This window comes from Urtica dioica, chromosome 5 (assembly GCF_054948205.1).
Source record: "Urtica dioica subsp. dioica isolate 48M chromosome 5, U.dioica_male_clone48M_v1_H2, whole genome shotgun sequence".
Lineage (NCBI taxonomy): Eukaryota > Viridiplantae > Streptophyta > Magnoliopsida > Rosales > Urticaceae > Urtica > Urtica dioica.
Window position 1 is genome coordinate 11,044,759 of NC_142760.1, and position 17,376 is coordinate 11,062,134.

A 17,376-nucleotide genomic window follows, 5' to 3' on the forward strand; every position below is an offset into this window, starting at 1 on the left:
CGGGGTTCGCGAGTTTTTGCGAGCAGCTTCAATTAACTCGCATGGAACGGGGATTCTCCCAAGGTGAGGGTGATCGTGTTTAGTTGGCGATGGCGAAGACAGCATGAACTGCGCCTTGTACGGCGGTTCAGGTGTGTTGCGATTTAGTCATCATATTCAACGCTTTGTGGCGACTCTTAGCGCGTCGTGAGAAGCGGTTTTGTGCGTCGTTTAGGCGCCTTAGGCACATTGCGAGGGATGGCCTAGATGCACCATGCAGGCTTCTTAGGTGTGCCGTATAGGCGTTTTAGATGAGCCATGTAGGCATCTTGGTTGCGCCATGTAGGCGTTTTAGGTGTGCTATGGTTGTGCCATGTAGGCGTCTTACGTGCGCCATGTAGGCGTCTTAAGTGCGCCATGTAGGCGTCTTAGGTTGCGCCATGTAGGCGTCTTAAGTGCGCCATGTAGGCGTCTTAGGTTACGCCATGTAGGCGTCTTACGGGTTGCGTCTTTACGCGTCTTACGTGCGCCATGTAGGCGTCTTAGGTTGCGCCATGTAGGCGTCTTACGGGTTGCGCCTTTATGCGTCTTACGTGCGCCATGTAGGCGTCTTAGGTTGCGTCATGTAGGCGTCTTAGGTTGCGCCATGTAGGCGTCTTACGGGCTGCGCCTTTATGCGTCTTACGTGCGCCATGTAGGCGTCTTAGGTTGCGCCATGTAGGCGTCTTACGGGCTGCGCCTTTACGCGTCTTACGTGCGCCATGTAGGCGTCTTACGGGCTGCGCCTTTATGCATCTTACGTGCGCCATGTAGGCGTCTTAGGTTGCGCCATGTAGGCGTCTTACGGGCTGCGCCTTTACGCGTCTTACGTGCGCCATGTAGGCGTCTTAGGTTGCGCCATGTAGGCGTCTTACGGGCTGCGCCTTTACGCGTCTTACGTGCGCCATGTAGGCGTCTTAGGTTGCGCCATGTAGGCGTCTTACGGGCTGCGCCTTTACGCGTCTTACGTGCGCCATGTAGGCGTCTTAAGTTGCGCCATGTAGGCGTCTTACGGGTTGCGCCTTTATGCGTCTTACGTGCGCCATGTAGGCGTCTTAGGTTGCGCCATGTAGGCGTCTTACGGGCTGCGCCTTTACGCGTCTTACGTGCGCCATGTAGGCGTCTTAGGTTGCGCCATGTAGGCGTCTTACGGGCTGCGCCTTTACGCGTCTTACGTGCGCCATGTAGGCGTCTTAGGTTGCGCCATGTAGGCGTCTTACGGGCTTCGCCTTTACGCGTCTTACGTGCGCCATGTAGGCGTCTTAAGTGCGTCGCGAGGGACGGCTTTAGCCTGCATCTCGGGGATGTCTTACAGCGCGCCACGGGGGCGTCTTAGCCTGCATCACGGGGATGTCTTACGGCGCGCCGCGGAGGCGTCTTAGCCTGCATCGCGGGTATGTCTTACGGCGCGCTGCGGAGGCGTCTTAGCCTGCATCGCGGGGATGTCTTATGGCACGCCGCGGAGGCTTCTTCTGCCTGCATCTCTGGGATGTCTTATGGCGCGCCGCGGAGGCGTCTTCAGCCTGCATCTCAGGGATGTCTTATGGCGCGCCGCGGAGGCATCTTAGCCTGCATCGCGGGGATGTCTTACGGCGCGCCGCGGAGGCGTCTTAGCCTGCATCGCGGGGATGTCTTACGGCGCGCCGCGGAGGCGTCTTCAGCCTGCATCTCTGGGATGTCTTATGGCGCGCCGCGGAGGCGTCTTCAGCCTGCATCTCAGGGATGTCTTATGGCGCGCCGCAGAGGCGTCTTGGTTTGAACGCTCGTTCCTGTTTGTGTTCGGGTGTTTTGTTTTTGTGGAGCGTGCTTTCCTTTTGTGGAGCGTACTTTCTTGAATATTTTGAGCGCACTTACCATTGCCTATGTCACCAGCCCCCCGAGTTTTTAGGTTTACAAGCGTAATCTTTGATGATCGAAAATCTTTGAAAAAGTGGATTTTGAAAGAAAAACCTCGAACTTTATTAATATTGCAAAAACTTTGGAATCCTAAAACGTTGGCTCATAGGCCTTATTGAATGTTTAGAAAGCAAAGAAATAAAATGGGGGGAAGCGCTGGCTACTGGTAGTACTGCCTCAAATGTTCCGCATTCCATAGGCGACGGATCGATGTCCGTGTATTTGATGTAGCGTGTCTCGTCATGTATGACTTGGCAGACATTGTGGGGTCCCTCCCAGTTTGGGATGAAGACGTTGGCACCTTGCACTTGGGTGTCATGCAGATGTCTTCGTGCACTTCGCGGAGGACCTTGGTCGACTCGACGCGGTCTCTAAGTTGAGAGATCGTGTTAACCGTCTTTCTAGCGGTTTTTCCATCGACTCCTTGGATGTAGCATATTCTGGCTTGGGATTGGTCTCCAGCCATGATGCCGATTCCATCCTCGGTGGGGAACTTCACCAGTAGGTGGTATGTTGAAGTGATTGCCCTTAGCCGGTTCAACGTGGGTCGCCCAATGATTGCGTTGTAGGGGGACTCTTGGTTGACCACTAGGAATGGAACCATTTGAACGACTTCAATGCCTCCGGGAGTTCCGAAGGTGACCGGTAGATTGATGATGTCTTCGGTCATGACTCTCTCCCCAGTGAACCCGAATAAAGGTTTTTGGGTCGGAGTTGGGCGTAGCCCCCCGAGCTTCATGCGCTCTAGGGTGGATTTGAAAATTATGTTGGCAGCATTGCCGTTGTCGATGAGAACTCTTTTCACCAAGTTGTTAGCCACTTGGGCTTTGAGAACTATCGCGTCATTGTGCGGATGCACAACTCGCTTGGTAAATCGTCTCGTGACACACGGACGGAGGATCTTCATGCGTAAAGTTTAAGGCTCGATTCGAGGAGCGAAGCCCGATTCGAGGAGAGTGACTCGTCTCGAGAAGCATGGCTCGACTCGAGGAGAACGACTCGACTCGAGGAGCGAGGCTCAACTCGAGGAGAATGACTCGACTCGAGGGGCGAAGCTCGACTCGAAGAGAATGACTCGTCTCGAGGAGCAAGGCTCGACTCGAGGAGAATGACTTGACTCGAGGAGCGATGCTCGACTCGAGGAGAATGACTCGACTCGAGGAGCGATGCTGGACTCGAGGAGAATGACTCGACTCGAGGAGCAAGGCTCGATTCGAGGAGGATGACTCGACTCGAGGAGCGATGCTCGACTCGAGGAGAATGACTCGACTCGAGGAGCAAGGCTCGACTCAAGGAGAATGACTCGTCTCGAGGAGCAAGGCTGGACTCGAGGAGAATGACTCGACTCGAGGAGTGGAGCTCGATTCGAAGAGAATGACTCGACTCGAGGAGCAAGGCTCGACTCGAGGAGTGTGACTCGTCTCGAAGAGCATGGCTCGGCTCGAGGAGTATGACTCGGTTCAAGGAGCGAAGCTCGATTCGAGGAGAGCGACTCGACTCGAGGAGCAAGGCTCGACTCGAGGAGTGTGACTCGGTTCGAGGAGCGAAGCTCGATTCGAGGAGAGCGACTCGACTCGAGGAGCAAGGCTCGACTCGAGGAGTGTGACTCGGTTCGAGGAGCGAAGCTCGATTCGAGGAGAGCGACTCGACTCGAGGAGCAAGGCTCGACTCGAGGAGAATGACTCGACTCGAGGAGCGATGCTCGACTCGACTTCGCAACCAGTCAGTTGCGGTACCTCGCGTTCTTCGCCTTTAGTTGGCGGATACTCTCCTCCAACTCCGTGATGCGGTCGTCCCTGCAATCAGGAGATGGAGATGGTGAGCGGGTCGAGCTCTCTACGTGGAGCGACTCTTTGTCACCATGCGCTTGGGAGCGCAAGTAGTATTTCTTGGTCCCAGTGACGTTATCGGGGTTGTTAACGCCCTTAGAACGTACGGTTGGTTGGCTACTCATCGTTTCTCAAGTTCGAGAAAGTTGAGTTCGCAGAAGAAAAGAATAAGATGAACAGAAAGGATTTCGGGCTGAATAGGTCGGGAAGTGCCCTCCTTCTAGCGCCAAAATGTTGTCGCACGAAAATGAACAACTATTTAAAACCTCGGGCGGTTCGATCCAAGGCCGGACCAAGTGATCGCACCCGAACCAAGAGTGTGAACTCGATAGTCTCGAGCTAGGATTTTCTCTGATCAACCCGCCTCTCGGGAGAGGTAGGGGATGAGGATGAGGAGTGACCGTGCCTTGGTTGTCGGCTGCCTACGTACCCGTGTGTGGGATCAGGTCAGAACGTAGTTCAGGCGTATAGGACGCAGTATGAGGCGCGGAGCCTTGATGGAGAAGCGTACTCGACGAAGGAGACGGGGCGCGAGGAGTCCTCGGCGACGTCTACGAACTTCGGAGATCGCGTGCGCGAGAGAGAATGTGTGTTTTCTCTCTTTTGGAGACATGGAAGACTCTAAGTCAAGAGTTCCTTGTTGTGGCGGAGATTCCGGACGCGTAGGCGATTCCTAGTTGGAAATGCCGGACGCGTAGGCGATTTCTTGTCAGAAATGGTGGACGCGTCTAGGGTGCTAGACGCGTAGGCGATTTTCAGTCGAAAACCGTTAGAGCGCTCGTGGGCTCAAGATTAATCGTTCGATCAAGAGAGGCGGCACTCGGGAGTCCCCGGAAAGCGCTTCAGAATCTCCGAGAGCGAGAAATCGTGGAGAATCCGCTTCAGGCCAAGGATGGCATCTAGAGAAGCGGAGAGAAGTCTCAAGTTCCTTGAGAAAGAATGGGATGTCTTTCCCCTCAATGGGAGGGGGTATTTATAGGTGTTTGGGGGCCTTAGAAGGCTTTTTTTTCGTCCATGTGGGACTAGGAACGCATGTGGCATCAAGCGGAGGCGCACGGCGCGCGCGGCGCACAAAGAGCGGCGCGGCGCGCGGGTGCGCGGCGCATGGAGCGCGCGGCACGGGCGCGTCTTGGCGCGGCGCGCGCTTGCCTGGCGCGGCGCGCTGTCTTGATGGCGCGGCGCGCTGCTTGCTGCGCGGCTGGCCGACGCAGTTTGCTGTCCGCGCAGCGAACGGTTCGTCTTGCCGGACTCTTGCGGGCCTTTAGGGGTCTTCGAATACCATTCTTGCCATGCAAAATATGAAGGTTTCTACTCGACGAGAGTGGCTCGACTCGAGAAGCAACTCAAGGCTCGACTCGAGGAACGACTCGAGGCTCGACTCGAGGAGAACGACTCGAGGCTCGACTCATGGCTCGACTCGAGGAGCGACCCAAGGCTCGACTCGAGGAACGACTCGAGGCTCGACTCGAGGAGAACGACTCGAGGCTCGACTCGAGGAACGACTCGAGGCTCGACTCGAGGAGAACGACTCGAGGCTCGACTCGAGGAACGTGAGGATTTGGCACGAGGACTTGTCAGTCGACTCGTGACAGAAGGCTTGCCGCTCTTCAGGACCTCCGGCCTGACCATCGGCCCTTTGAACGGCGTGTCTTCTTGGCGTCTCGGGTTTTCCGAAAATGATCGACAACAATATATATATGGCTGCCCAATGAAAGACACGTGGCTATTAACAATTCCTTCCCATACACTTCACTCTCATTTCGGGTCTGAGCTTGAGACCTTTCCGTTTCTTCACCGTTTCTCATTCTTTCATTAGCTGATATCGGGTCTCAGCCCACTCTAAGTTCTCTTCAAAGAAATTCTTCATCCTTAGTTCTTCGATCACTACCTCTTTCTCTTGTTTAGCTAAGGCCCAAGTCTTTCCATTTGGGATTTCCTCTCAGTCTCTTCTTCTTCGGACCCAAGAATGTAAGAGATCTTACTCATTTTCTTCAACTCCGTTCTGAGCCAACAATCATTTCATCTCTGTTCTCCAGTTGGGAATTCAATTCGGCATCTTTCGTCTAGAGAATCTGCTCCGAACATTTCATCTTTGATCTCAGCTTTTTCACTGAAGGCGGCGACGTCGAGGAGGTTTTATGGATTTGACTCTGTTGAAACTCCTTCGTTGAAACTCGAAGCACCTCGTTTTCTTGCTTCTCATCGATGTCGCACCAAGGACATCGTTCTCAATTAAAGTGAAGGTCATTACAAATAATTGTTCTCTTTACTCTGTTTTTTTAGCAAGAAAACTTACATAAAACAAAACAAAAAACTTTAAACCACTTACTGATGTTGATGAGTTTATTTGTAATTATTTTTATTTTTTAAAATACTTTAAAGATGGAAAAATTTTGGTATCTATGTAAATATTGGTATGAAATAGGGGTATTGAACTTCAATTGATGTACATTACATTGCTAAGTTATTACCATGGTTTAATACCCGGAAAGTTTACATAGCTTTGCAAATTTATGAGATTCCATATATAGAAAAATTGAAATCCTTGCTGAGAGAGAGAGAGAGAGAGAGAGAGAGAGAGAGAGAGAGAGAGAGAGAGAGAGAGAGAGAGAGAGAGAGAGAGAGAGAGAGAGAGAGAGAGAGAGAGACCCATTAGAATTTTTTTTGTGTGATAGGTAGGTAAAGTTTCCAGAGGAGAAATACTTCGACGCCCATTGCTGTCGCATCGAGGACATCGTTCTCAACCAGTGTGAAGGTCAGTAGAGATTAGTTGTTCTCTTTCCTGTTTAGCACCATGTTTTTAGTCTTAGTTTGTTTACTAGTGCTTTCTTGGTTTGATGAAACTGTATAATGTTATGGTTCTGATGTGCTTGTTTATATATAAAAAAACAAAAAATTGGCTACATAAGTCATCTAAACTATAGGAATTGTAAATTAGCTAACCTTTGGTAAATACTTTGTAAATAGCCAACTTGCATACGTGGCAGCCTATTTACTACATTTTTTACATGTTTGGCTGGATTAAATAAGTCTTTTACTAATCTGTTAATAAGTTAACTTGGCTATTTACAAGAAATTAATGAAAGGTGGGCTATATCCCAATTCACTATAACCGTGTGGCTATATAACTTAATAACCCTAAAAAAATTATTGTTATTTGAGCTATCTATTGAGCGTGATTGACATTTTTTTTATTCATCCCACACATCCATAGTAATTTTATTTGGCCTTTTGCCCAGGCAAAAAACAATTAGTAAAATAATGTGCATTTTTAGTTAAGAAATAATAAGTTTTTCTTTTTCCTCTGGATTTTAGGCTGACAAAAAGTTACGTTACTTTTAGTTAAAAAGATATATCTCATTTTTTTAATTCATTGTTATTTCCTGGAAGAGTCAAGGAACTTGAGGTATGAAGCTCAAGTAAAATTGTAACTTTTTCTTACCATACAGCAAATGGAATATGAAGAATCACATTATTACTTTAAGCCAATAAACAACTTTGACATTAAGTCACTTCTATCATTCAACTAGAATATGAAGAAGCAAGAATATGAAGAACCTACATATTACATTTAATAGAAAAATAATCAGCCAATTTTTGGTTTACTTACAGCTCTTTAAATATCATAACCAATGCTTTTATATCAAATTACTTCGCTGGTCACAATCTTTTTACTCTCAACTTATCTGAGATATTAACTCTATCTCTCCACATGATGAGTTCATGGTAAGCTTCTGTTTAGTTTTACAAATATTAACTACATCACTACATTTGATAATTCATTTATGCCACTACTACACGAAACACTCATTTTCCCAACTTTGTCAGCTTTCATCATTCATTAAATCATGTCTACGTTTGTCGTACTGTTGTTGCATCAAAAAAATACAAGTTGATCCCAGAAGTGCAAAAAGATGAATTGGGCTGGACAACAAAGATAGTTGTTGCTGAAAAAACAACACCTCGCTCATCAACTCGAAGTCCTACAAAATACCAGTCGCTGATCTTAGTCGATCCACAGGTCTCTTTATTCTGCAACAAAACTAATATCTAAATTTTGTAAAGCTATGATATTTATCTTTGCTTTTTATTTTCTCAGGGAAACAAGATCCGCGCTGTTGTTTTTTATTCAACCATTAACGCATTTCATATCAAATTACAACTGACAAAAACGTATCTCATATCTAATGCGTCTGTCAAGGAAGCAAAACCAGAATATAGAGAGCGCAATGACGAGCTATATTGGATTCTAAACTCGAGAACAACTATTCAAGAAGTTGAAGAAAACAATGCCACTTTATTGGAGTCTATTTACAACTTTACTCCTTTCTCTGAACTTCAATCTCTTATGGACAAAGTCTCAGATATCAGTAATATAACTTACATCTAGATTTATTTTTTCATTTGTTCGCTGAACTCTTCTCATTTCTTATTAACTATTCTCATTTCTTTTTTCTGCAGATATCATGGCTGTTGTTTTAGATATTTGTCTGAAAGGAAAAAATCCAGACAAAGGCGTCAACTTCAAGCACAATCCAAGAGCTGATTCTTATGAATGCAGCGTATGAAATTTCACCCTTCAAGAATTTAATACAATTAGTTTTATATATCAAGTCAATACCAGTAATAATCAGAAACATTGACTCATACATTACCTCAAATTCTCATTTTCAGGTTACAAACCGTCACCCTAACTATGTGGGATTCTTTCACCAAAAATGATTGCGAAACACTCTTAGACATGATTCATAAGAAGACAATCATTGCTGGACTTCAGTTACGTGCTGTGTCGCACAATGGTCAGTCCTCTAATACTAAGTTACAAGCAGGACATTCAATAAAATTACTTGGCATATCATTGGCTTATCATGAATTTTCTCATTTAGGTGATGAGTTGACAGTGCTCGGCTAGAACTAGAAGATGCATAATGTGCTATTTAGATCATTTCTTGAACATTTCAGATAAGCTTTACAAGGCTTTTTAAACCTTATAATGTTTTGGCTATTGCTTTCTAATGTTTTGGGGCCGGCAAAAAGGTGTCTTCGTTGTACTTTACCTAGGCTTAGAATACAGTTTGCTAATTGAGTGTTCAATCCTTATTCGATTTAGGATTAATTATTATTTATGTTTATTAGCTAGGCAATTGATCAAGAAACTTTGGTTCCATTCTTTGACCTCTCCGGAAAAGACAGCTACATTGTTTACTTAAAGACCCAAAAGAATGAGGCATCCTACACCACGGGAACAAAGTTCACGATCGTTTTCGCTGCTGAAGACGCTGCCCCTATTTTATCTTCTCAGTCATTACCACATCAAGAATATTAGGAAAAAAAAATGACGGTGCCATCGTTTTAACTGTGGAAAAGGAAAAAAAAAAGCCACGAAGATAGCTGAAGCACCTATGTCCGACACTCATAAGGAAGAAACACCAAACCTGAGAAAAAACCAAGAATTGACTGAACTGTTGCAGCTTTTGGTTTTTGAACCTACCTTTTTTATATTTAATCTATAGGTATTTTTGCATGTTTTAGGAAGTTGGGTTCTGTTGTTTTTGGGCAAGTTTTGTTGCAGGCTGTTTGTTTTTTGTTTGAGAGAAGATGGCTGGTGTTGTCTCTATGAAATTTTGTAGCCTTCTCTTACTATTTCGGTTAATGTAAAACTTTATTTCATTTCTAAATTTGGTATTACTCTTCAGTGTTTATAAGCTCCCTATTATATTTATTATAAGAGAAGCTCTCTCTGTTATATATTGTTATATTCAATTTGTCATATGTTATCGTATTTGACAATTGGTTATTCTTAGGAAATGCATCTTTCTAGTGCTCTAATGGAGAACTAGCTGTAGATTTAATGTGACAAAGTAATTAGAGACGTAAATGTTCAATAATACATGAATCAAGACTTTACATGGATGTCTCGGTGCAAAAAAATAAAGGGCACAATCTTTTTCTTTGATCTATTATTTCTCTCAATATTTTATGCTTATCCATTTTATAAAAATTAGATAAAGTGTTATTTACATTTTAATTATTTATCACTTTCCGTAGTTTGTTAAGATCCTTATATTTTGTGATGCCTATTGATTGAACAAAGCTGTGAAGAACATTTTTTTAACTTAATTTATATTTTTTAAATCATTCGCGCGTAACGCGTTTATAAAACTAGTATATGTCAGAAATGACACTTAGAGTTTAGAAATAGTTTAACATAACTTATTAGAAATAGTTTAGAAATGTTGGAAACATATATATGACACTTAGAGTTGAAAAATAGTTTAACATAACTCATTACGGCAGAATTACAAATTCAGATTTTATAAAAACATTATTAATAAAAGCTAAACAATGTGCATGAGAATATGTAAAAGTAACAAAAACTACCAACCTCTTGAAACAAGTTTGATATTTGTGAAACAATATATAGAATAATAAAAGTTAGAGTTTATAAAATTTTGACATAACTAATTATTGCGGATTGCAAAAAATTTAGATTACATAAAACTATTTCTTCAATCTCTAACAACCGATTAGATAAAATAAAATTGAATGTAGCAAAAAATGTTCTGATGTCGCTTAAATAACATGCTAGCATGTGGCAATCGTGTCAGTGTTATGAAGTTTAGATTTTGACAAATCTCGTTAATTAACCGACGCCAAAATGGAATTCATGGAAAAGTAAATTCGTCATTTGTCACATGTCGCTTGACTGACAAGTAAAAATATCATTATTTTTATAATCTTAAACATCTATGCCCCTTTCACGTTTTTATCTAAATAATGTCTCACATTTATATATAGTTTTATACTAAAAAAGCATTGATTTGAAAACTTAAATGGGGCGTATATGTTTATAGTTCAAAAAAATGGAGTAACCAACATGAAAAAGATAGAGTACATCGAGCACCGTAAGCATTCATTTAGCCTTAGGTAGCATGATTTTTACATCGCTTGTGCCCATAAAAGGACATGTATATAATTTTGTTAGTACTTGACATATGTAAAGGTGTCTTTGCCATAATGATAACAATACAAACATATTATGGACCTGCAAATTTTGCAGCTAATTTCCAATCCAAATGGCAACGAAAGCAAATTTATCAAATATCTATCCTCAACCTAAAACAGAATTTAATAATTAAAAAAAAAATCCATGCTAAATATGTCTAACTACAAATGTGAATTTGGTGACTAGGTTTTCATCTAACTATTTTTATTCGAACAATATAAAATAAAATTAAGTGAGAGCCTAGTTGAGGGAGTCCGTCAACCACATATGTATTTAAGAAAGGATGTCACAAGTGAAAATTCCAAAGTTAATCACATCTTAAGAAATGGTCATAAAATGATCAATGATCAAAGACATTTTATTTTTGCTTCCTCAGATGCCCTTGCAACCGGGAAGGTCAATCCACTGGAGCTGAACCTCAACTTCACCGCACTCGACGTTTCTCAAGCGGAGGCAGAGATCTTGAACGACCTTCCCGTCTCTCCAAATGATACAACTCTCCTCGGCCAAGCAATTTTGTCTGCTCGGGTGTTCTCTAGTGATGATGGTTCCACTCGGAAGGCTGTCTAAATTCATCTTCAGCGCTTCGATATACGACTGTATCTCAAACTCGGCGTCTCCCATCTTGTCATCCTTACTAAACGTGTCATGATCGTACACCGTCTGCAAAATGCAGAAATATGACTTGTGACAGTTTTTTTTATTAGAAATATTGATTTGTATAATACACTATGTATTCCATTGATTGAGCATCTGAAAGATATAATACTAGTTATATATATATATATATATATATATATATATATATATATATAATATACAAGTATTTATTACAACTACCCAAGTATCTATCTTTTTTAAGGATATAGCACAAATTTCATTTTATTAGGAAATATGACTTGTGACAGTTTTTTTTATTAGAAATATTGATTTGTATAATACACTATGTATTCCATTGATTGAGCATCTGAAAGATATAATACTAGTTATATATATATATATATATATATATATATATATATATATATATAATATACAAGTATTTATTACAACTACCCAAGTATCTATCTTTTTTAAGGATATAGCACAAATTTCATTTTATTAGAAAAATAGTTCATTATTTAAATTAATTATTCAGTTAATTTAATTAACTTCGGTATGGTGGTTTTTTTAAATAATGAAATTTAAGTTATTTTTTAAAAGAATGGTGGATTATTAAACTACTGGCTTAATTTCTTCATAAATATATCCCGATCATACTTAGCCTTTTTTTTATTTATAGAATTTATTTTAAGATTAATTCCCTGATTGACATTGTTGGCTTTAGTATCATATCAACACATATTGTTCCTTTTTAAAATCAGTTAAAAAATAAAAAGAGTGAAGTACATTACGTCTAGTGAAAGTAATTTATCTCTTTTTACATTAGTGAGACAATATTCTATAAAGAAGATGGCTTAATCATATGTTAGTTATTATAATTTAGGTAACGTAGCTAAGTACAAATTTAAATTTTGATAAATAATTAACGTTATGTTAATTTTACAAAGTAGTCATTAGTAAAACTAACGGTACACAAATATCCAAATTATAACAACAATTAATTTTATCACATTAGATTCAATGACTATATTAAAACATATTTAAAACGTTTGTTAAATAACGTTTCAAGTGTCATAACCCGTTATATTTTTCCTTATAATTTTTGGAGTTATAATTTTTTGGAGTCATAAACTATACTAGGAAATTATACCTCATGGCAAACATTGAAATAGGTGTCGACGGTCCTTGAACTTGTCGGAGAATTGCACTTTGACTTTCAAATTTTTCATTTTAGCATTGTATTTTTCATTTGGGACATTATTACTCTCTAAAATATTTCTTTTATATTAATTTCAACGAAAAATTACTTTCTTTCAACTACTTTAAATTGTGTGTTCAAGCAATTTCCCCAAGTATTTTATAAAATATACTGTATATATCAATAGAGTTGTACCTATAATTTCTTGTGGTTAAATATTTAATGATTTAACTTAGGAATATTGTTAATATACACATTAATGCATAAGTAATATGTTTGAGATGTACAATTTTTCATTCAAAATATGAGACAAAGTTTTCAGTAACTCATAAATAAAAATCGAGAGAAGGTGAATGCTAGTTTATTTTTTGTTTCTTTCAAGAATATATTAGACTGATTCACAAAGAAAAGAGGAAATATGATGTACGCTGTATAGTTGTATAATTAATTGGTAATTTAGTTACCAGTAGGATTGGTAGATTGGGGTCCGTGACAGAGAGAGTAAGATCTTCATTCCATACAGGGTTCACGTCCTTCTTTATCACACGCGTCTTTAGCCTCTGTTTCAGTAATGTGTTTCACCATTACTTTATAATAGGCAAAATGCAAATAAAGAACAAGAATTTCCATTCTTAATCAAGAAATTATAAGAGAAAATTACATAATTAACCTAAAACGTACAGAGAAAAATTACATAATGAGCTTAAAACGTAAGCCACTTTTCATATCTCAATCATATATATATATATATATATATATATATATATTTTAAATATTTGGACAATAACTGTTTTTTTTTCTACGAATAAAAATACCGTATGTTCTAAATCTGGTAAACAATTATTGAAATCTAATTAACAGTTATTGAAATTTGATCAATAATTATTAAAATCTGATTAACATTCATTGAAATCTAATTCAAAACAGTAATATATTGAAATCTCGTTATTGGTTATTCAAATCTGGTTAAAAGTTATTGAAATCTAGTTAGCAAGTATTGTAATAATCTGATTAACAATTATTGAAATCTGATCAACAGTTATTAAAATCTAATTAACAGTTATTAAAGGTAAAATGAACACTTTAAAAATTAAAACGAATATTTATAAAAATTAAAAAGTTCAGCGGTAATATTGAAAAAAATTACAAAAAGGCTACTAGAAACTATTTCCACAAATTATAAAGGAGCGGTATTGGTTTAACTCGAAAGCAGTATCGGTTTAACTCGAAAGTGGTTTTCAAATTTATTTTGTTTAAATTTTGTTTTTTCACCTCGAACTTTTTATTTTGTTAATCAATAGCTGATACAAAACTTCGCTAATATATTTTCCGCGAAAATTTACACGTTTCAAGATTATTATTAAAAAAAATAATGACATGTTATTTAAAATTAGTTGAATTCCGTAATTGTGTGTTTTGTTATATATATATATATATATATATATATATATATATATATATATATATAAAATTTTCAGACATTCTAATAGATAATACTAGTAAAAATACCCTCGCGTTGCTGCAGTAGTTCACCTTTTTCACTGGTAAATAAATTAAATAAATAATAAAACGATAACGCACATAAAAAATTAGCTGTAACTTTTATATCCAGTTAATTATCTACGTATAAAAGAGGTTTACAATAAGAACATTACGATATTAATGCATATACACATGTCAGGAGTTTTACTTTTGATAGTTAAATTGTCTAAACTTTTATATCGTAAATTGAATCAATATAGCTAGCATTAGTATGATAAATGACGACTTGAATTTCCAGAAATATCAAAATTTAGTGTCCGAACTAATACAACACCTTTTATTTATTTATTTATCATATATCTAAATATATTTGTTTTAACATATAATACCATCAGTAACTCGATATGATAAATTAAACCATTCAAACAACATGTCAAAGGAAAAATACAATTACATACATAATTTATATGAAATTTTTGGCAATGGGTAGACATTCAGTTAAGACAGAAAAATAAAATTATATTACACACTATAAGGTATTAAGATAGGATTATGTTGGTGTATAGCCTAAACATGTTCATCAAATTGGATTAAGGGCAACCTACAGACATTGACCTTTATATAAACAAAATAAAACTCTTAGTCACTATTTATGATATAATGATTTGTGTGTATATTTCTGAAAAAAAAGATATTATAATTGTTCAATTATAAATATACACACTCTACCAAAAAAAGAAAACTCTTATAAGTCACTATGTATGATATAATGATTTGTGTGTATATTTCTCAAAAAAGGATATTATAATTGTTCAATTATAAATATAGACACTCTACCAAAATAGTCAAATAATTGAAACGTTAAAATTTCAAATTATCCGGCGTTTAATTTTTTAAATTAAATTAGCCAAGAGTTGTTATTACGCTCCATAATGACAAATGATGAATATATAGTTGGTATATATCGTATCTACTTATAAACCGCCTCCCGGTATATTTCTAATTACCAAAAGAGTATGTAGACAGTATATAGCTTTTATAGTCTAAAAAAATCATAGACATGTCGTCACAATTTAGTATTTATTTAATTAAAAATATGTCTATTGATAAACTCTTCAGTATGTCTATTTGCATATTGTTTATTTGGATCTTGTCTAATGTCTAGGGTCATTATTTATAAATACTTACTATTTGAAAAACTGATAAATATTATTTTCAATTGTATTATTTTATAAAATAGTCTTCGGTAAACATTATCTTCGTAAATATTTGTAGGTAAAACTACTCATTTGGTAGTTGGTATCTCATTATAAATATTAGTAACCTACTTAGTTTTTATTTTTTATTTTTTGGTAGCGATTATACTATTATGTGTATAGGTGCCAGTTTTGTTCATTTGAATTTTTTAATTAAAAAAATTAGCTAACGATTTCGATAATCATTTTGGAAGGTTAACTTAGATAAACCGATTTTTTAATATTCAAGCAAAAAAAATTATTATTGCATATATTTTTGAACTCAAATTAATCTTAACTACTGAGTATGTTTTAAATTAGTTAGTGACTTGTTAATAAACTAATAAGCTTATAACAAATATTTATATGTAGCTATGAACACAATTATTAGATGGAAATAACTATTTTTGGTCAACTTAATATTAAAATCACCTATATCACATTATTACCTTTAAAAAAAACCTGGAATCATACTCGGCTGAATTTAATTGGCTAATTTTGATTAAATAATAAATTTAATATGCATTTAACTAAAGTTTTCATCTCTAATTAAGTGTCTTTCAGTAAAAACATAACAGTACTTACTTTTATGTATTTTGTTTGCAAAAGTATGTACAATTCTTTACTCATCGTCGATTTTCAAAGTTTGATTGTAAAATAATTTTTTTTTGTTTAATATTGGTAATTTATGTCTTGTGAAAGAAAATACCACAAAACAATATATTTAAAAAGGAACAAAATAAAAATAATAAAAGTGCATAAGACAAAAAAAAAATAAAAAAACAACATACGTAGGTGGACGAAAGAAATAATGACAATAATGTAATAATGAGCTTACACGAAGTTTAAGATTTTTTTAGTGGACAATATAAATACTGTAGGATATTAGGTATAAAACTCAAGAATATAAACATGTTACATCTATTAATAAGCTATAGAATGAGACTTCAGGAAACAATGATTCATAATTATAATTAGGCATATGAAAGCACATTGTATAGTTTATTTTAATTAAAATACGATCGAATTTTTTAGAAATATTTAAATTGTGCCAAATACAGCTAACCGACAAAGCTTAGAGGGCTATTTCTAAAAAAAAAAAGAAAAAAAAAGGAATTGTAATGAATATGTCAAGCAAAGTGATACGGATGGATATATGCATGATTCATCACTACATGACAAATCTAGGAAAAAAAACGTAACTAATCCATAGGTGTGAATAATGTAAGCTCGAAGGTTATTCATTATAATTGGTTCCTAAATGTTTAATATAATTGAGTGTATAATGCAAGTTTGGAAATATTTAAAAACAAATATATAATAATAACCTGTTTGGCCATTTTGACGACAATGTAAGGATCGCTGCTACGAACATCTCGAACGGCGAGATTGAGACCGCGTTTAACTCGGATTCGCAACAATCCCAACAGGCTCTCCATCAGCGACGACCCTCCGTTTGGTCTACTCCTCGGGGGCGATTCCGACGTCATTTTCTCTTCTCTCTTCTCTCTTCTCTCTCTATTTATTTATTTAGAGACCATCATGACGAAGAAAACTACTTAACCTCGATCAACTGCATGGTAATCCAAGAAGATGTCATTGTAAAAAAGGTACGTATTCAATAATTTAGAGATCAGCAATGTTTAGAGAATCGTGTGTCTGTGTGTGTACCTCTTTTTGTTTCGCCGTTTGATGTTGTCGCGATGATGAGCCGAGTTGATAGAAGTTTCGTTGGTTAATTTTATTTTATTTTTTATTTTTGTTTGGAAGACAGAGAGAGGAAGAAAGAGAGTGAGAAAGAGGAAACGAGAAGAAAATTTTAGGAATTTGTACATTTGGGTTCGAAAATGAAAGGAAGGGAATGATTTAAGGGTGATGTATGGACGTTGTACCATTCATAAACTCCCTTTGCTGTTTTATGCCACAGCCACACAGCCTAATTTTAGCATAACGTTGAAGAGACTATTACTAATTATATGAGTAGATAGATAAATCAAGTCAATCTTATCTTGATGTTTTCAAAGTTCGGTTATAGAAGCATCATTTCTTGTGCTCTTCAATAGGTCTTCTACCGGATGGAGTTTTCACGCTGGTTTTGTGGTGCATGCG

General features: G+C 37.8%; 1 protein-coding gene across 1 annotated transcript; it reads right to left on the bottom strand.

Moving 5' to 3' along the window:
* Positions 1-11,121: 11,121 nt before the first annotated feature.
* Positions 11,122-16,757, bottom strand: LOC149395161 (protein C2-DOMAIN ABA-RELATED 4-like). Its single transcript, XM_089615280.1, has 3 exons — positions 16,596-16,757; positions 13,015-13,110; positions 11,122-11,412 (listed from the first exon to the last, which is right to left on the bottom strand). The coding sequence occupies exons 1-3, from the start codon at positions 16,755-16,757 to the stop codon at positions 11,122-11,124; spliced, it is 549 nt and encodes a 182-aa protein (XP_089471406.1).
* Between the last annotated feature and the right edge of the window lie 619 nt (positions 16,758-17,376).

Coding starts and splice junctions, on each gene's coding strand:
- LOC149395161 (XM_089615280.1), bottom strand. CDS start 16,757: ATGACGTCGGAATCGCCCCCGAGGAGTAGACCAAACGGAGGGTCGTCG. Junction 13,111..16,595: donor TCGTCAAAATGGCCAAACAG/GTTATTATTATA, acceptor TTACTGAAACAG/AGGCTAAAGACGCGTGTGAT. Junction 11,413..13,014: donor CCAATCTACCAATCCTACTG/GTAACTAAATTA, acceptor TGCATTTTGCAG/ACGGTGTACGATCATGACAC.